The sequence below is a fragment of the Dryobates pubescens genome, chromosome 5 (assembly GCF_014839835.1).
Source record: "Dryobates pubescens isolate bDryPub1 chromosome 5, bDryPub1.pri, whole genome shotgun sequence".
Taxonomy (NCBI): domain Eukaryota; kingdom Metazoa; phylum Chordata; class Aves; order Piciformes; family Picidae; genus Dryobates; species Dryobates pubescens.
Window position 1 is genome coordinate 3740337 of NC_071616.1, and position 20523 is coordinate 3760859.

The window sequence follows — 20523 nt, forward strand, 5'->3', positions numbered from 1 at the left end:
GCGGGCACAAAGCAGTGCACAGCTGTAAATATGATATGCAAACACTTTAAAACTTCATGGAATACCTACATTTTTCAAGATGCTTTTTAAAAGGAGAATGAATACATGAGGTGGAAATTACTATGGATACATGAAATGTGATGCCACATGAGCAAAAAGCCGAAATTAAATGTGACCTATATCATGAAACACAACAAAATCTGCTTAGCTGGTTACTGGAGAGGAGACAAGAACCCACATTTGGTGGAAACCACCAAGGGCAGTATAAGGAGGCTGGGCTGAATTGTCTGAAATGAAGTCAGCTAGGACAGCAGTGTATCATCCTGGGAAAATCTGCCAGGGCATCTCCCCAGTAACCATCGGCAACAGAGAACATCTGAGCAACACTGCCCCCTTCAGCACAGCCCGCCTGAGAAACAGGAAGAAAACCAATAAAGGGTCAAGCACATTTTATAGTTTTGTTCTATTTTGTCTAAACATAAAAGCTTGAGTAACCTTAGAAGGATGCTAGTGCAATGCAGAAAGCAAGACAGAAGGTGATGATGTATTTCTATAGAGTCCTGGATAATGTGGAAAGCATCCCAAGTAACCAGGAATGCAGCTGCAGTCAGGTGTGTCCTTTCCTGCCGTAGCTGCCCTTGTTAAGTCTCTCTCTTGGTCCTGGCCGGGCTAGAACGATAGGAATGTTTCAGGGATGCCAAATATGAAGGCTTCTCCTGCCATGGCCAGGAGGCCAGGAGGAGGGTGGTATTTGCAGGGCAGAGCCCCTTGCACAGGTCACGAAAGATTTCATCGACCAGCTGAGAGAAAAAACCAATCCAGAGATTTTTATCCAGACCCTGCACAGCGCGAACCTGGTAGGCACAGTAAACGCTGGTGAGAAGAAGGCGGTCAAACTGCAGCGCAGGCAAGGGGGTATCAGTCAGTGAATAGTATCTCAGATGCTGCTCCACCTCTGGTGGTGTTTTGGGAACTTCAGCCTCTAAAATGTGCATGAGCCGCCGCACCGGGCGGAGGGAGGCCAGCTCCTCATCCTGCAGCTGGATCTTCTCATTGGCCTGCACGTCCAGTCCTCCCCAGAGCATCTGGAAGAGAAGAGAAGAGCAGCACGTGCACGGGAGGCCTGGCACAAACCTCTGCTAGTGAGCAACGAGCTGTGAAGCCATCTGCAGCACTACCAGATCTTGGGCTGCTGCCTGACTTGCTGCCCACAGCCCTCCTAGTCCTGCTCTGCCCCTGCGCCCCCCCCCCCACACCCCTGTTCTGACCAGCCCCACACCCATTTCCCCATGGCACCGTTCCACTCCTGCCTCCCACCCTGCCTCTCCTACTGCAGTCCTGCTTGCAGCGGCTTCCTGGCCAGGCTTCCATGGCTGCAGGGTGTGAGCTCCCTTCAGCTGCACCCTTCAGTTGGAGGGAGCACAAACACAATTCAGTCACTGCCAGGGTGTTTTCCAGGCATTCCCGAAAGCCGGCAGGGATAAGAACAGGCAGAACAAGTGAGCTTTTATGTGCAAGCACATGAGAGCCTGGCTGCTAACAGCGCCTTGACCCAGGGGCCCCCAACACTGCAGAGACCTCTAACATGATGTCAGCGTCCTCTGGGCCATGATGGGGTATGCTGGTGACGGTGCTGTCCATTCTGTGAGGATGTTCATCTGCAAGACATCAGGCAGTGTTTGATAGCGCAAGACCGTTGCCCTGCCTGTTCATTTTTGTCATTTGGTTCTCAGTAACTTTTTCAGTATTTGTGAGCTGCCACTCACAGCTTGCCAAACATGACAGATACTGACCACGGGATTTTGGTGAGCAAAACAAGCTTTTAAAGAGAAACAGAAGTGGGTAAGGGAGGCAAGTGTCAGTTTTGGATATGGTGGCACTTAGTCCTGAGATAAAGTGTAGGGCAGCAAAGGTTCTTGCTTTGACAGGCAGCAAAGAAGCCCCTCGTGCCATGCATAGATGGGTTTGAACTGAGGGATTGGGTGGGTTTTTGCAGCCTCCTGGTGAAGGAGAGGCTGCATCCCTCCATTCTCCATGTTGGTCAGCATAGCCAAGACCCTCTTTACTTCTTACAGATTCATCCTTCAGGTCAGGACACATGAGATGGGAAATGTTTGTATAAATAATAAACTCTCTGACACTTCTTTTAAAATTATTTTTCTATGGATGAAGGCTTTTCTTATAAAAAAGAGGGAGAATTTCTGTCGAGTACTCCAAGGTTAAGGTCAGAAGGTGCTTTAAAAAAATAGGAAAAAGATTTAGCACTGTATGTGTGATGATTACTGCAAGCCCCACTATCAGCTTTCCACCCTTGATTAAAGCATCTCAGCGTGATGCCTGAGCTGCCTCAAGACTCTCACTGCCATTCAGCCCCACACACAGTGGTTGCTGAGGGGTGTTTCTCCACACAGCTGTAGGCACCCTGGTCCAAGCCAGCTGTGCCTTTGGAATGTAAGCAGGGATGTAGCTGCTCTTTCCTTCTCCTCCATAGATGTCAACTGCAAAGTCAGTGCATTTGTTGAACAGCTGCCAAACTGCTGTTATGAGTAACTGCCTCATAAATATATGCAGTGTTAGTTTTTTGAGTAGAGTAAAACAAAAACCAAGCAAAGCATAACAAATAACGTATTGAACTAATAATGTAAGTATTCTCTGGAGATAGGAACATTGTCCCTTACTTATTTAGTCATTCAACAGGATGGGGGGTGTTTTCCCCCAAACCCGTCTAGAAAATCCACAAACCATATTACGTGATCACAGGATGTTAGGGGTTGGAAGGGACCTCTGGAGATCTTCAAGTTCAAGCCCCCTGCCAGAGCAGGACCATAGAATCTAGTGCAGGTCACACAGGAATGCATCCAGACAGGTCTTGAAAGTCTCCAGAGAGTATTGCAGGAACAGCCTTTTTCAATAGAGATATAAGAAAAGCCTCCCTCTGCCACCAAAGCCAGCCTCAGCTCTTTATCCCTGTGAGCAGGTACAAGTGCTTCCTACAGCAGACAGCCCCCGATGGTGCTCAAGCTCTATCCCTGCCAGCACAGCGAGCAGACACCTTGGACCAGAGCTGAAGGAGCAGAAGTGTGCTGCTGGAATTTCAGGGACCCATGCCAAGCCCAGCAGCTGCCTCACTAGCAGGTGTACTTCCTACCTGTCAGCCTCTGGGACCCAGCAAGCACGCAGAGGATCAGCCAGTTGCCAAGCCGTGCCCTGGCCATGGCAGCCCAGACACTCTGCCGTGGGCCCTGCCTGCGGGATGCCAGAGCCATTTGCTGCCGTGTCTGCCCTCGCTGCTTCTGGTCCCAGCAGCCTCTCTTGGATCTGATCCACCTTTCTGTATTTCTGTTTCCAGTCCCAGGAAGGGCTTGCAGTTCAACTTGCTGACCCCGAAGGATATTTTCCATCATATTTTGGAAACTTGGAAGGCTGTTGTGACGTTTTTGGCAGAACTGCTTAAGCTTAATTTCCAAAAACTGATTTTGCCTTGCAGTTTGTTAGGGGAAGCTATTAGTTGTAAGAAATTTCACTACACAGGACTGCCCCTGAAGAGAGGAGAACCTCCTAGTCCCTTCTGCTTTCACACAGCACCTCTATCATACCTCCACAACATTTCTGCTCAGTTCATTGGCTTCATTTCTAGCTTTCCTGAGCTTGAAAATCTGCAAACAATTCTGAAACATCACAAACAAATCAGGCCAGCAGTCTGCATGGAGTCATGGAGTGGCAGCAGCTGCCAAAATACACAAGCAGGCAGAAGAGACGTCACTTGTTCAGTTCTGTATCAAACCTCCCAGAGGGACAACTTGCTATATGGGCCTAGCAAACAGCAAAGATCAGAGCCACCCAGGCTTTAGCACCTCATCATTGTCTCCTGTGACAAGATTTCTGCATGACAATGAGCATCAGAACATGGGGACACAACAGTCCCCAGGCTGGGTCTGTCTGACAGGTGCTTAGAAGAGGAAGATGAGAAGACTGAGGAAAGAAGGGAAGGAAGGACATACATAGCTCCCATGGAAGGTGAGGTTCAAGTTACTGAAGGTAAGGAAAATGACCTTGAGGGAAGGAGGAGTGAAGCACTGACTGTAACCTAACAGAACCTCCACTGTTATACAGGGTGTTGTGTTCAAGATTTCTTGATGTTATGTCAATCAAATTCTCCCCCTGCACAAACATTATGTTTGAATGGCAGTTTTCCTTCTGCTTCTGCTACCACCAGTCTTTTGATTTACTGCACTGGGAAATAGCTCCTGTTTATGATACACAGACCATGAGTCTTGGCATGGTGCTTCAAGCAACCTGGGATGGGGGAGGGAGAATGTGGGGGGAAATGTGCTGTATAAAGAACTTTAACAGTAATAGAAGTGGTGCCAGGAACTCTTCTCTCTTGTGCAATAGGCATCTGCATGCAAAAAGAGCCACTGCAACAGGAAACAGAACCAGCTGTGGAACGTGGTGTAGGAAGAAGCGCATTTCCAATTCGATCAGCTCAATTGATGGCAGATCCAAAGTGGAACTAAAAGTTGTATTCTGCTGATTTGTGTTCCCTTCTCCTTCATCTTTCCCTTAGAGCTGTAACTTCTGAGGTGAGTGGCAAATTACACCAATTTTCACTGGAGAACACTGCCAGCCACAGTGGCCTGAAATAAATTAAACCCAACCCAAACCAAGAATTTAAGAAGCCTGTGCTTACAAGGCTGTGGGAGAATCATAGAATCAATAAAGTTGGAAAAGACCTCAAAGATCATCAAGTCCAACCTGTCACCCAAGACCTCATGACTACTAAACCATGGCACCAAGTGCCATGTCCAGTCCCCTCTTGAACACCTCCAGGGACGGTGACTCCACCACCTCCCTTGGCAGCACATTCCAACAGCTAACAACTCTCTCTGTGAAGAACTTTCTCCTCACCTCCAGCCTAAACTTCCCCTGGTGCAGCTTGAGACTGGTGCTGATTGTCTGGGAGAAGAGACCAATGCCCTCCTGGCTACAACCTCCCTTCAGGTAGTCGTAGACAGCAATAAGGTCTCCCCTGAGCCTCCTCTTCTCCAGGCTAAACAATCCCAGCTCCCTTAGCCTCTCCTCATACGGCTTGTGCTCGAGGCCTCTCCCCAGTCTCATTGCCCTTCTCTGGACACATTCAAGAGTCTCAATGTCCTTAAATTGAGGGTCTCAGAACTAGACACAGTACTCAAGGTGTGGCCTAACCAGTGCTGAGTACAGAGGCACAATGACCTCCCTGCTCCTGCTGGCCACATGTGACAGTTTCAGGCTACGCCTTTAAGAAAGGGACAGTTACTGGAACGCTCTGGCTGAATGTTTTGGTGTAATAAGGAAAACAAAAATAAGTCTAAATGAATTTCATTGGTAGATTGATAGAATGCAACTTTAAATTTTAGTTCAGTTTGGATCTCAGTTGAGCCAGTCTGTTGTTTTCAGTCTCTCTGAACAGATGTCTTCTGTCTGTGCTGGCAGGTGCTGACCTTTCAACTAACCAGATAAGAAACTAATTCTTGCATATGCTTTGAGCTAACAGAATTTCCCCCTTAATAATTACCTTTTCTCTCTCTAACCTTTTTTGGGAAAAAAGGGAGGAAGGGGGAAAAGGGGTATTTTGGGGGGACCCTCCTTGGAGGAGGGCAGGATTTCTGTGTTATGTTCTTTGCTGTATATTTTTGTATACATTGTGAATACTGTATATTGTGTATATATTCATCTGCACTTCATCCTGCTTGTAAATATAGCTCTTATCCTTTTGCTCCTCTGACTGAGTTTGCCGTGGTTTCTTTGTGTGTGTGGGAGAGCTTAACTTTCTCTCACCACCACACCACACTATTCTTGATGCAGGCCAGGATGCCATCTGCTTTCTTGGCCACCTGAGCACACTGCTGGCTCATGTTCAGCCTACTATCAACCAGTACCCCCAGGTCCCTTTCTGCCTGGCTGCTATCCAGCCACTCCAACCCCAGCCTGTAGCACTGCATGGGGTTGTTGTGGCCAAAGTGCAGCACCTGGTACGTGGACTTGTTGAATGCCATCCTGTTGGACTCTGTTCATCTGTCCAGCCGGTCAAGGTCCCTCTGCAGAGCCCTTCTGTCCTCTAACAGGTCAACACCTGCTCCCAACTTGGTGTCATCTGCAAATTTACTGATGACTGACTCAATCCCCATACAATTCAGCTCTTTATTGTTGGAAGCAGATCACATTCTAGTCTCAGTAAGAGCTTTTCACTTTTGTAATTGTATTGTCCTATCCCTTCCTCCATCTCACGCTCTAACCTCCTTCAACCCCCCTTTTTTAATTAGTGCTTTCACAATTTAAAAGCTTAAATACTGAGTGATTCAGGGACTCCCTACAAACAGCTTCTAAGATATTTCATGAAATCTCTTACTAAAGTTTTCAGATCTTCATGACATCAGTTTTGTGCTGCAGAACTGCAATGTGCGTGTTCTGGAGTAAGGACAAGGGACATTAATGATGACTGCTGTAATGTCATCTTCAAACAGCTGGGAAGTGGACTGAAACTAGTGGTTTTCCAGCTGTTTCGGTGAGAGCTGAGCTCTTCCCACATGAGCCAAGATAGAGGCAGTGCTGATATCACATACAGTTCAAAGTAACTGAAGTAGGGACAAAAAGGCATAGACTCTTCCCTATGGGACAAAGGAAGAGAGAGACATTTGACTGCAGGAAAAAATACAATCTGAAGATGCTGGAGAAAGTAAAGACTCACTGATTGTGAGAAAAAGCCAGAGTGAGAAAATGGTGTGTGAGAGATTACCTGCAACTCCTCCTTCTGCCAGCAGAACAGACACTGACCCAGTTACCAAGGAAACGATTTCCAGTGGTTTTGGTCTGGATTCAGGTACACCTTCTGTGTGTCCTAACAACTGTATCAGAACTGTTTAAGAGCTTTGCCTGTTTGCTGTAAGATTATGGTCTCCCAACACCCATCTCAGAGCTCAGATCCTGCTGTCCCATGGTTTAAGCTGCACAGCTGCTTCAGGACAGTCTCAAGTGAGTGCTCCATGCAGGGACAGGCAGCAATAGTGTGCAGAAAGCACCTAAGCCATAGGGAATGACTGCACTCCAGTCAATTTGCAAACCAGAAAAACAAATCCAGTGTCTTGCAACTCAGAAGTATAAACAGCTACCAGTTAGATGATCAATAAATTAGCACTCCTCACCCTGTGCTGTTCATCAAACCCACCATTATTCATGACAAGAAGAGGCAAGAATCTCTTATCAATGTTTATTATTATAAATACTGTGCTAGAACAGAAAGGATAGTGCGGTGCACCTGCTCCATTCTGCAGCTATTTTGCATCTTCTTTCTTGGCTCCAGCTTCTATTTTCAGGGTTTCTGGCGCTGGGCGATAGGCAGGAAACGCCTCCCAAGGACTGTTCAGATCAAACTTGCGGAATTCCTGGGATAGCTCCACAGGCTCTGCCACCACCCGTTTCACCTCATCATCATACCGCACCTAAGAAAAGAGCAAAGGACACAGGCCAGTCATTTTCACAGTCCCCATAGCACCTCTGCTATTAGCAGTAATGACTCAGATCACCCTCTGGTACAGGCAGTCCTAATTCTTATGCCTCTGTCCCAGCTTTCATTCTCATTATTCATCAGATGCCACCAAGACCTCTGGACTCTACAGGAAAACCCTTCTTCTTTGCTACTAGGTACTTCAAGTGCCCTAACAAACCACCCTGAATTAGGAGTGCCCAGCCTATAACCCATATGAGGTCTACACACTTAGTTTGACACATGACAAAGGAGTTTCTCCCAAGTCACTGGAATAAGCTGACTTGTCCACCTGGCATTGCTGAGGCCTGCTCTCATAAATCTTTAGCAGTTTGTTTGGTTTTGGATGTGCTTCCTAACGTAACACTCAGAAGCGGAAGCACTTTGTCAGCCTGACAAATGTCTCTAGCATACAGAACATTCTCTCCATGTCTCTGGCCTTAGGTTGCCTAATTACAGATGGTACTTTGTGAGGACTACAAATTTCCATGCAGGAAATCTATGCAACTCCTCTGGAATACACACCGGTGAAACATCCTTAGCGCCTTTCACACAAAGTGTTATAAATCAGTCACACCTCTGTACCAAAATTCAGACAAGAATACTGGAGAGATTTGATAGCTTTAGACATGAGTATATCTCCTACCTCCACATAACCAGAGAGTGGAAAGTCCTTCCGGAAAGGATGGCCCTCAAACCCATAGTCTGTGAGGATTCGCCTTAGATCAGGGTGGTTGGCAAAGAAAACACCATACATGTCCCAGACCTAAATGAAAGAGAGCCAAATGAGTTGAGTCAGATTATGAAAAACCAAAACCCTCCATGTACTATGTCTATAAAATTTCAGTTAGGTTCCTGGCTCTGCACAGTGCCAGCAAAACTGATGCAGGAACTCAACTCAAAAGCAAATCAAACACAAATAAAGCAAATCTCCTACTCTGACAAGGTGACCAGGAAAGCGCTTCCCTCTTTCTTCCTCAGAGACACAGCAATCAATTTAATCAGGAAAACACAGCCCATGCCCACCAGGGCTGTGCTCCCAGGTACACTGTAACTCACCTCCCTCTCATACCAGTTTGCTGCTTTGTGCACAGACACGGCTGAGTCGAGGGGTGTCAGCTCATCAGTGTATGTCTTCACACGGATCCGGCTGTTGAATCGCAGAGACAGGAGGTTGTACACAATCTGAAGCAGAACAAAGCAAGGCATTGGTCTCATGTGGCACTAACAGGTGTCTCTGCAGTACAACAGTGGCTAAGCAAGGACGCCTGAAGATGGTTTCAAACATCCTTTACCAGCAGAATCACAGCCAGCACTTCAGAGCTGGGCATTAGAAGACACTGTCACAACTTAGGTTCCAGGAACTTATGGCTTTTGTCCTTAGCAGTGTAACAAAAATGAGGTTTAGTAAACATGATTGATGGAGAAGAGCTGAAGTAAGAAGCAATACTAAATCCTGAAAAAAGAGAATACTGAAGGGGTGAAGACATTTGACAACAGGCATTCAATGGCCTGTCACAAAGACAAGGGTAATCAACTACTAGCTTACTCCCACTGGATGCTGGTAAGAAATACACTGAATTTTCAGCAAAGGAAACAACAGATGTCTGATCATCTGAAAGAGGCATGGCAAACCTGCCATCCCTCACTCTCTGAGCAGCTGTGGGTAAGTGATTTAATACCACAAGATAAGCCAAAGAGGGAAATAAGTCAGTTACTTTCCATCATTCTTGTTACTCACTGAGAACTAAACATATCCCAGTTCACTCCTCTCACCCAAGACAGTTTGCCCAGACTAATTATGGGAAGACAGACAGCTCTTTGTGAGGCTGCCCAAGCCATGGCTGGCCTCATACAGTATGTCAGCGCCAGCTATCTTCTGCCCAAGACACTGTCTTGGACAGATCTTCCAAAGTTAAACTATAGTAACATTAGCAACACTACTGTGAGGAAGGCTTTCTCACAGTAGGGGGAAATAAGCTGAGCCTGTGGTTTCCCCAGAGACATATCTTTTCTATCTCCATGTGCAGCTGAAAGGCTCTATGGTGAGAAACTCAAAAGTACCTAAGGGAACAGTATCGCCAATGTTCACTGAAAGTTAGTGGAAGTTCAGTGCCCAAAACCTTCTGAGGGCTTTCTGAACATCTGCTTGTCCCAACTTTCAGAGAATGTTTTTAACACATCTAAACACTTTTTGTTGTGGTTCTTTTTTATACAAGAAGAAAATTGTTATGAAGATTGATGGGAAGAAAAACACGATCAGATGTGTCGACTGCAGCATGGAAGATGGAAGGGCACCAACTCACATCCGGTCAGAAAGAAGTCTCTAGACACTGCTGAAACCAAACCAAACCCCACAAAAAGTAAAAATATAGAAGTTAATTAATAAATGGGGTGAGACTTTCAAAAGAACACAAAAGGAAAGCCAGACTAAGAACCCATGCAGTATCAGACCTGCTACTGCTTCCTTGGTCAACAATTAAACAAAGCTCAGCATTTCAGAAGAGATTTCCTTTTGTGACCATTTGAGGCTGTGCCTTTAAGAAAGGGACAGTGCTGGGACACTCTGGCTGAGTATTTTGTAAACATGGTATTCTAAACGAATTTCATTGGTAGGTTGGTAGAATGCAGCTTTAAGTTTTAGTGCAGTTAGAATCTTGTTCAGTGTGTGTGTTCCTCTTTGCTCTCCCTTTCCAGCCTGTCTGCTTCTGGGCATCTAGCCAGAACGACCGTGGATAAGATAAGCATTAATCCTCCTGCACTAATCCTGGAGGCCTACTAACTTTTTTTTCTTAATAACTGCCTTTTTCAGTCTCTAACCCTCTTTGGGAAAAAAGGGAGGTAGAGGGAGAGAAGGGGGTACAGGGAGGAACCCCCCTCTGTCCAGAGGAGGGGGGTCTTGTTCCTATATTTTTTTTTTGCTGTATGTTTCTGTATATATATTGTAAATGCTGTATACATTGTGTATACATACCCTGCGTTTCCATTGCTTGTAAAATACAGCATTCCCTTTGCTTTTCCGGCTGAGCTAGCTGTGGGTTTTTCATTCCTTCTGAGTGGGGGAGGGAAAGCTGGGCCTTCTCTCTCAACCCACCACACCTTTTAACTGTCCAAAAGCAAAACTTGTAGTCAGAGCTGCCACAGCTCCCACAGCCATCAGCACTCATGACACTCTGCAAGTCCCGTGATGACCAGCAGCTCTTACCTCAAAGCGGTACTGCCGGGAGGGGACATCCACAGCAGTCAAGTCAGCCAAGGATTTGAACTGGGCATTCGTGTGGTCGCGAAGGAAGGTCAGAACCGGAATGATCCCATCTGGATGGATCAGCAGTTCCAGTTCGTTGAAGCAGGTCACCTGATGAAAACAGTGGAAAAGGCATGAGGAACACCACCAGCCTGAGTGGACACTGCACTAAATCCAGCAGAACATCCAAACAAAGGGACAGCAGACACATAATGGCATCAGATAAAAGGGCTCAATAACAGCAGTGACTTTCATGTAGTTCTGACAATCTTTCTTCCCCAGAACAACTTCTGGAAACAGCTGACAAACAAGTGGTGTGTTCAGTGGGTCCTGTTCCCCCAGCAAGAACAACTTCTCAGACAGCACCTACCTGTACTTGCTGGATGTATTTGGGCAGAATCTCAGCCACATACTCCCCAAAAGCACACAGCTGCTTCTGTTCTACTTCATTTTTTGGCCTGACAGTAGCTAAAGACAAAAACAAAGTTCCTAAGATTATGGCTGGGAATACAGAAAGGAGATCAGCAACTCCCATCCCTGGCTTAAAAATCCCTTTCATCAGTCTAGCTGTCTCTCAAGATCTCTGACAGAAGCCAGGCAGCTTCAGCCTCAGATGACTTGCAAAGCCTTTTTTAATGGTAATTCTGAATCTAAATACAACATATTTGCACAGTGAAATACATAGGATGGTGTAACAGAGACCAGACTGCAGCAACATATATATGCTGCAGAGCACATACACAGAGCATGGAAATAGAGACTTGGATAAGAAAAAGAACACGTGCCAGGGCTAGGCAGAATTTTTGTGTGTACTGTGAATACAGCTGGAGGGACAGTCCAACAGGGTGACAGGGAAGAAATAGCAAAATAGAGAGAAGCAGAGATGACAGAATAATCTGAGCTGACATTCTGTTCATGACACTCAGCCAGGGTCCAGAAAGGATCTAAGACAATCCTGGTTTTGTTTGATGTGCCAGAACCTCAGGAACACCCCTGTCATCCAAACAATCTGGAATCTCATCTTGTCTTTTTTTCACCCCCTGTTTTTTCCCTTAAGATTACAAATACTCCTCAAAGATCAGGATAATGAAGCTGTTGCCCAGAAGGGGCAGAGTGTGCGAGCAGAGCCACGAGGAAGGCTACGGATGGCAATCTAAGGCAAGCAAGTGCCTACCAATGGAGCTAGTCTTTGGCACAGGAACACGGAACCGTGCGTGACCCGTGCCTGCCATTTGCGACAGTCACTGACGAGGCCCTGCTGCACAGAAGCGCCCTGAGAGTAGCCGGACAGCCTGGGTCCGGGCCAGGAGCTGCCAGAGCCACCAGGCCACTGCAGGGCCACTGGGAATGATACCAGAGACACCAGGAGCGCTGGCAGGGACACCAAGGACACTGACGAGGACACCAGCGCTCGTCTCGGGTTCCTCCACTGCCTTCCCAACCCATGGTCTCCAACCACCGACTACGCCAGCTCCCGTCCCGCTCCCGTCGCAAGCCCCGCTTACTCACGGCGGGTCTCGGTGGTGGAGCTCGCTGCCAGCCGGGCCTGGGCCCGCGCCGCCGCCGGGCCTGCGCCAGCTGCAGAGAGAAACAGACAGGTCTACTCCCACCGCCAGCCTCCGGGCCCTGCCCGCGGGCTAGCCGGGCCCTGCCCGCGGGCTAGCCGAGCCCTGCCGCCGCCTCCCGGCCCCGCCACCCTCACCTCGCAGCGCGGCCCGCGCCAGTCCCCGCGCTGCCGCCGACAGCATCCCGCCGGGTTCCGGGCGGGCAAGGGCACGGACCGGAAGCGGAAATCACCGTCGCCGCGCTTCCTTCGGGGGACGGAAGCGCGCCAGAGCCTTCCCGGGGACGCTTCCGGGTTGGCGGCCGGAAGCGGCGAGTGCTTGGCGCAGGGTGAGGGGCGCGGAGGAGCCGCTGGGGCACACGGGGCGGCGGCGGGAGGCTCCGGGCGGCGGCATGAAGGGAGGAGGCGCAGGTGGGTGCCGAGGGTCTGTGCTAGGCTAGGGGAGCCCTGGTGTCCCGGGTCCGGCTAGCACCAGCCCTGCCGCCAGCCCGGGCGCGGGGGCGGCGAGCTCTGGTGCTGCGAAGGGCGGGAGGGAGCCCCGCAGAACCCTGAGCTGCAGCAGCCCTGGGGGGCGAGACCCCTCTCTGGAGGGTTTTGTGGCGTTTGCGTGCCCTAACAGCAGTCTTTGCTTTACCGAGAACGGGCTTTCTGCGGCTTCCCCCCGCCCCCGGAGCGGTCAGGCGCTGGCGGTTGTGCCGGTGGGTTCCTTGGTGCTGTCGCCCTGGCAGGAGGCAGGAGGGGAGTAGCTGTGTGCAAGGCGTCTTCGCCTATAGCCTGTTGTGCTTTGGTAAGGCAGACTGTGCGTGGGGTGTAAGACTGCGCGATGGGACACTTACAGCCGTTCTTTGTAGTGGAGATGCCGTGGGTGCAAAGGGGAGCGTTGTGTGTGATGTGAGGTTTGCGATAGTGTTTAGCTGCTCTTGTATGGACTTACTGTGTCACTCCATTCATCTGGTGCTCTTCTTGGACTCCTTAGCCTTTTGGGCTGCAGTTTCTGAGCACTGTGAAGTGCTGAAGTGGGAGCTGATTTGCAGGATAGGCTTGTACTTGGTAATGTGTTTTGTGCTGATTGCAGTTCCTCAGGCCCTTGCAGACTAACACACAGGTACTTCTTAGATCACCACTGGTATAAAATCACAATGAGGGTGTAACTAAGGCAAGCTGTCATGAGGAATGGGACAGACTTGTCCAGCCAATTAGGGAGGCAGATGCTATTTCCTGTGAACTGAATTTTAGCAGAGAATTTAGGAGCCTTCTTGTCTCAAACAGAGCTGTAAAGAAAATTCATGTTTGACAGAATGAAGGATGGAAGAGTAACTGTGAATCTCCTGGAGAAAAGCACTGGGAAACGTTGCACTGGAAATTACTTTCACTATTAACTGAAGAAATTTGTGTTATCAGTCACAATGGCTGATAAGTTCAAAGTGAATGCAGGCAACCATTTATTTGCTCCTGGTGGTGTCAAGAGCCATTTTTAAAAAGCTTTTTCAACCCACAAACTGCTTGGAACTCTGCAAACAACTTCTGACACCTACTAAAAGGAAGTTGAGTGCTCCTTGCTACTGGTGAAACAAAGACTAACAACATCTGATGGGTTATTTGGCGTGCTGAGGGTGTCTGGCACATTAACAAGCAGAGCATAACCATCAGTTATCTCATTTGATTAGCCTGGAGGGCTGGTGGTTAGGTCTGGCAGACTTCTCATGCATTGTTTTGGTAAAAAACAAGCTCACCGTGCTTGATATCGCTGTACAGATTCATCATGTTGGGTTTGGATGATAATTGACGACTCCTGACGATTCGAACTGCTGCCTGTGCTTTTAGCGCGGCACTAATCCTTTTTCCATCTAGCCCAGTGTTGTAGTTTAACCCTGGCTGACAACTAAGCCCCAGTGAGATGGGGAGGAGAATCGACGAAAAAGAACAAACAAAACTTATGGGCTGAGATAAGAACAGCTTAGTAACTGAAAATAAGAATAATAATAATCATAGTAACAGTGATTATCATGAATATAGGAAAAAGAGAGAGAGCCTAAGAAAACATAAATAATTCACAATGCAATTGCTCACCCCCCACTGGCCAATGCTCCAGCAGCAATCCACCCATCATGGCCAACTGTTCAGTTTATATATTGACCATTATGTCCTATGGTATGGGATATCCCTTTGGCCAGTTTGGGTCAGATGTCCTGACCATGCTCCCTCTCAGCTTCTTGTATACCTCCTTGCTGATAGAGCACAGGAAACTGAAATTGCTAATGTGGGATAAGCACTACTTAGCCGCAAGTAAACATCAGTGCATTATCAATGTTACTTTCACAAAAAATCCAACAAGGCACTGAAACAGTTACCAGGATGAAAATTAACTCTGGCTCAGCTGAAACCAGGACACCCAGCTGTGGTGCTGCCACATTCTTTTGCCTTTGTGAGCCTCCTCAGGCAGTTGCTGGACCTTCCACTTGAATGAATGTTACTGCACTGCTTTGTGTCACTGAAGTGAGTGGTGAAAAGGTATGCTTGTCTCCTAGTTCTGCTGGGATGTGATGCTCGCTGTACTGGAAGTCTGGTATATATTATCATTTTAATTATGCCAACTTCTCATTTGTTGTTTGAGATTCTGACACTCAAGCAGAAGTTTCTGGCTATGCTATTTCTGTTCAGTCTAAAATATGCTGGCCTCTCACAATGTGTTTGATTTTCCCCTGTACCCTGCAGTACTGCATCATTAGTTAGTGGAGAGAGCCATGTAATTACTGTGATTTTACAGATTGCTGGAGGTCTGATCTGTGCAGCACCATGGACTCATCAGAAGAGACTGGAGGCTCCTCTGCAGAAGAGAACTACTTTGTGAACTATACTTTCACCGACCGCTCCCACTCAGGCCGTGTGGCCCAGGGCATTATGAAACTGTGCTTGGAGGATGAGCTCTTTGCTGATGTTACAATCTCAGTAGAAGGCAAAGAATTCCAGCTGCACCGCTTGGTCCTCTCAGCTCAGAGCTGCTTTTTCCGTTCTATGTTCACTTCCAATCTAAAGGAGGCCCACAACCGGGTGATTGAGCTGCAGGACGTGAGCGAGAGTGTCTTTCAGCTCCTTGTGGACTACATTTACCATGGGACTGTAAAGCTGAGGGCAGAGGAGTTGCAGGAAACGTATGAAGTGGCAGACATGTACCAGCTGACTGCCCTGTTTGAAGAGTGCTCCCGTTTTCTGGCCCGTACGGTGCAGGTTAGGAACTGTCTGCAGGTCATGTGGTTGGCAGATCAGCACAGTGACATGGAGCTCTATGCAGCTGCCAAACACTGTGCAAAGTCACATTTGTCTCAACTGCAAGACACAGAGGAGTTCCTACACCTGCCTCTCCGCCTGCTGACAGACATCCTTACAGGTAAGGAGCTCTGGAGACTAGTCAGGATGTGGATGCAGAAAACAGACTTCCAAGGATTGAACTAATAGGTGGAAAGAGCCAAGCTTTCATAATCACTGTCTATTCAGAGGCTGAGATAAGCTGAGCAAAGCATTCTGGATAACTTAATCAGAAATAAATCCATTAATTGTTACTGGTCATCAAGCATCTAAGCTGTAGAAAAAGGACACACAGGATGCTGCTAATTCCCAGCAATTTGTCAGTCAACAGTTCAGAAGTATTCAGAAGTATTAGCATTTTTTCAAATGTTAGTAGATTTCAACCATTTGTTGTATTTTTGTTTGCATTAAATGGAAGAAGCCTTACCAGAAATGAACACCTTTATGAAAGTCTTTTTTTGTCCTTCAGTTCGTAATCATTTAACGTAGTAATGCAGCAGCTCAGCCTGTGTAAGAAGGCTTGAGCCCAAGCTGTATTTTTAGACTACTTTAGTGTTATTAACAATGGTATATAATTGCTAGGATTATTTAGGCTAGGCACTCAGCTGACTGACCTAGAGCCACATCTTGGGTAATTACCCTTCTTGTAAAGGTAATAACCTCTTGCAGTAATGGATGCCATGACTCACTGTTGTGATGAATGTGTCAACACATCAGCAGCTTAGTCCAGCTGCCACCAGTCCTTAAAGATCCTCTGTGGCCCTGGTAGATGCAGCCAGCACTTGCTAGCTTCTCCATGATGCAGCAGTCACAGCTCTGTTTTGTGCATTGATGTGTCATTGCTGGGGGGGAAGCAAGAATGAAGCAGCAGCTCCTGTGTTCAGATATGCTGGGCTTGGTTGCAGAGAGACTCCCCCTTTCTTGCTTCAATTAATAATTCTGTAATTAGTAATTGTTAGTAAATAACTCTACTTTGTGTCATGTGCTTTACACGCTGCTACGAAAATAAACCTGCCACAACTGGCTTCTTTGGAACACTGGCAAATCCATCTGTAAGACTTAGAATAGCCTTTACAGTTCATATTACACATCTGAGAATCTTTGCAGATACTTCATTGTGTTATCTCTAGTGCCTCTAAAGAAACTGATCAAAATAAATAGAAAAGCTGTTGAAGGTAGGTACTGGTAACTCAAAAAAGTGATGCATTCTTTAAACTAAGTTGTGAGTTCATCAAAAAATATTAAATAGAGCCACAGAGCTCATTCACCCTTAACTTCCCAGGGATTACACATAGTAGGCATAGTTTTAGGACTATGGCCTTTAGTGTTTGTAGTCCTAAGTTAAAATAATCGATTGAGAAAACCCTTTTTCCCGTGCACCATCTATTTCCGTATATAGAGTCAAATTACTCAGTATTCATGCCAAAACTTAGCTCATTAAATGGATTAAAATCTGAAATAAATTCCCACTGCTGATAGGGAAAATAATTTTCTTTTGCAATTCCTGCCTCTTTGTCTAGTTACTGGAGAATTAAATAGAGGAAGCGATTAGTGGCAAGGATTAAAATCAGTTTAATGAAATAGTAACTTATTGAGTTTACCTTTTGTTGCCCTCTTGGACCCATTTGAAAATGGGTTCTTGCATTTAACCACTACCTGTGCTGGATAGCCTATGGAAATCCCTTTTAATAATAAACACGAGTGGAAATACTTGCTTTTGTTCCAAGATTTTTCTCCTCCCTTCTAGTACAGAGAGAAGTGTTGGAATTTGTCTGAGGCCCTCAGCATCACTAAATTCAGGGTTTTCATGACAGCAGAGTACAAAATCGGAGTGCCTTCATAGGGAAGCCTCTCGATGAATACAGCCATAATCACTGACTTTGAGACTGGAAGTTAGTATCTAAATTCTGCTAGGTACTGTACCAGTGGCAATGATGCAATAGTTTGTGGCATCATCAATACTTCTAATTATGTCTTAAACTGAAATGTGAAGCAGTCTGTGTGTTTTCTGCTGTCACGCCGCTAAAGAAAGCTATAGTAGCTCACTGGGGATTTCCAAATGTTAAGAGGATAGCAGCAACACCAGATGTTCTTTCTTGAGTGTGAGCTATCTGACAGTATTCAGGGAAGGAAAATTCTGCAGACAGGTTTCTAGGGCCAGCCAGAACAAAAGGCAGCTGCTGAGAGTCTCAAATAAAAGAATTGTTTTGCCTAAATGCTTAATTAGAAAAATACTCTTCTTCTTCACAAAGCATGCAGGTTCTCTTTCCTGCCCTTTTTCTCTCAGACGTGGTTCTTTTGTTGAAATTTGTCCAATGTTCTCAAGGCCTGGCAGCTGTCCTCTGCTATTTGCCCAAACTAACTTCATGTAGATGTCTGGTTGGCAGTGCTGATCCTGCCTGCCAAAATCTATAAACCTTTCTGTCTTCTTTTCCTCTCTAGAAAGGGTTTGTGGTGGGAGTGGGGGGAGGGAGTCACAAGAAAAGGATGTTCCCAAGTAGGTACACCTTTGTCTAGTTACCATAAATGCCTTTCTATCCCCAAACCGCAGATGGCGTCCCATGCTCTCAGAATCCAGCAGTTGCCATAGAAACCTGGATCAACTTCAACAAGGAGGAGCGAGTAGGCTTTTCAGAGACGCTTCGGTCGAGCCTGAAGGTATCAAAAGACCTTCTGTTCTGGGGTTGGTGTAGCACTTGCTGGTTTCACACTTCCCAGAGCAGGGCATTCTGCTCACAGGTGTGACTTGGAAGACAGGAAACACAAATGCCATTTCAGTTCATGGTGCTGGTGTGAGGAATATTTTTGTTGTCATAAATAGCAGCCCCACGGACAGCTTTTTTAATTTAACCTGAGGCTGCTTGCACCGGCGATGGGAGCCATGCCACAAATAGCTTATTTCACCAGATGCTCAGTTACCAAGACACAACTCAGAAATCTAAGTTTGGCTTTCCCCTTAAAATAACTTTTCTCCACCAGTGATGTAACCAGCCCTTATCTAAACCACAGGCACTTGGGTTCCAGTGAATCTGTTGCTATGTCAGATACGAGCGGTGTCTCAAAAAGCCTTGAGGCTCTTGAGTCCTTAATGCGGTAGGGCGGCAGGACTTGGTAAGCAGGTCAAACACCTCAAGCCCTGAGACAAAAAACTTGGTCTTAGGCACCACTGATGTTTGTGTAAACAGGTTCAGTTCTGCTGACACACTCTTCCTTTCTCTCAGGTGATTGGAGAAAATGTTCACATCTACCTGATTGGGAAAGAGTCATCACGTACCCATTCACTCGCTGTCTCCCTGCACTGTGCTGATGACGACTCCATAAGTGTGAGTGGCCAGAACAGCCTGTGCCACCAGATCACCGCAGCCTGCAAGCACGGTAGTGACCTGTATGTAGTCGGTGGCTCTATTCCACGACGCATGTGGAAGTGCAACAATGCAACTATAGACTGGGAATGGTGTGCCCCTCTGCCCCGGGACCGGCTCCAGCACACCCTTGTGTCTGTGCCAAGCAAGGATGCAATATATTCACTGGGGGGGAAAACTCTGCAGGACACACTCTCTAATGCTGTCATCTATTACAGAGTACGAGACAATGTCTGGACAGAGACCAGCCAGTTGGAAGTGGCAGTCTCTGGAGCTGCAGGTGTAAACCTTAACGGTGTCATTTACCTACTGGGTGGGGAGGAAAACGACTTGGACTTCTTCACCAAGCCCTCCCGGCTAATTCAGTGCTATGACACCAACACGGAGAAATGCCACGTGAAGCCGTACGTGCTGCCTTTTGCGGGGCGCATGCATGCTGCTGTGCACAAGGATGTGGTGTTTATCGTGGCCGAGGGGGACTCGCTGCTGTGCTACAATCCCCTGCTGGATAGCTTCACCCGCCTGTGCCTGCCAGATGCCTGGAGCTCAGTGCCCTCCCTCTGGAAAATCGCTAGCTGCAATGGCAGCATCTATGTCTTTCGTGATCGCTACAAAAAGGGTGATGCAAACACTTTTAAACTTAACCCTGCCACCTCTGTTGTAACAGTCACAAGTGGCATCAAAGTGCTGCTCACTAACCTGCAGTTTGTCCTGGCCTAAGAGGAAAAACAGGTCCAGGGATAGACAGGGCAGCAAGTGTGTTCTGCAGTGCAGTACAGTACTGTGCAGAGGCACCCGTCTCCCTCAGCACCAGTCCTGATTATTATAAGCTCAGAATGTCCAGTAAAGAGCCCCTCCTCAGTACCTGTGCAGAGGACATGGGCTTTCTGGTCATGGGCCTCTTCTTTTACATAGCACTAGTAAAGTGGAGCTGCTACATCTTAGATTACAGATGGACTAAATGCTACTACTTTGATCCCCCGATGATAGGCTACTTGTGTTTTGAGGCCCAAACTGCAGCAAATAGCTCATTTAGCCTGAAAACAATCCACCAGTAACAAATCCTATGGCATACGGACAATGTCTTTCTTGGCCCAGACTGCTAGTTTTAACTGCCTGGGAGGCTGTGTGTTGCTCTCGTGTCAGTCAGAGATTTAGATGTGCACTGTGTCCTCCAGGGAAGTCCCCATTTGAACATTCCCATGTCCCTGCTGCAGAAGGAGGGACTGCCAGAAATACTTGCAGCAGACAGATTCCAGAGCTGAACCCAAAACCTCTAGTAGGTTGCATTATTCATCACTTCTAAAGGAGAGGTAAGAAACTGAGCACTTGCTCCTTGTTCTGCCATCACTTACCATAAAGAGGGAGATTGTTTTTATGAGCATTGGCTTCCTTTACTGCACAGGGAATCCCCACCTGTAATCATAACCTAGTGTTGGTGAAAGACACAGTTAAGACCACTTCCTCCTACCCCTCTCTGTTGGCACTGTAATTCTTTGGGTAAGAATCTGAATAAAGTCTCTGC

The 20523-nt window shown here is 47.1% G+C and overlaps 3 protein-coding genes across 3 annotated transcripts; 1 reads left to right on the top strand and 2 right to left on the bottom strand.

The window, feature by feature from the left end:
• Positions 1-10: 10 nt before the first annotated feature.
• On the bottom strand, positions 11-3465 carry FAM180B (family with sequence similarity 180 member B). The gene is made up of 3 exons (XM_009906431.2): positions 3149-3465; positions 1579-1658; positions 11-1085 (listed from the first exon to the last, which is right to left on the bottom strand). Exons 1-3 carry the CDS (start codon positions 3402-3404, stop codon positions 642-644), a joined length of 780 nt encoding a protein of 259 aa, XP_009904733.2. The 5' UTR covers positions 3405-3465; the 3' UTR covers positions 11-641.
• A 3749-nt stretch (positions 3466-7214) lies between these two features.
• On the bottom strand, positions 7215-12572 carry NDUFS3 (NADH:ubiquinone oxidoreductase core subunit S3). Its single transcript, XM_054161431.1, has 7 exons — positions 12469-12572; positions 12276-12344; positions 11137-11234; positions 10728-10877; positions 8582-8707; positions 8169-8288; positions 7215-7478 (listed from the first exon to the last, which is right to left on the bottom strand). Exons 1-7 carry the CDS (start codon positions 12512-12514, stop codon positions 7311-7313), a joined length of 777 nt encoding a protein of 258 aa, XP_054017406.1. The 5' UTR covers positions 12515-12572; the 3' UTR covers positions 7215-7310.
• A 44-nt stretch (positions 12573-12616) lies between these two features.
• On the top strand, positions 12617-20516 carry KBTBD4 (kelch repeat and BTB domain containing 4). Its single transcript, XM_054161430.1, has 4 exons — positions 12617-12741; positions 15098-15718; positions 18188-18294; positions 18858-20516. Exons 1-4 carry the CDS (start codon positions 12723-12725, stop codon positions 19716-19718), a joined length of 1608 nt encoding a protein of 535 aa, XP_054017405.1. The 5' UTR covers positions 12617-12722; the 3' UTR covers positions 19719-20516.
• The last annotated feature ends 7 nt before the right edge of the window (positions 20517-20523 follow it).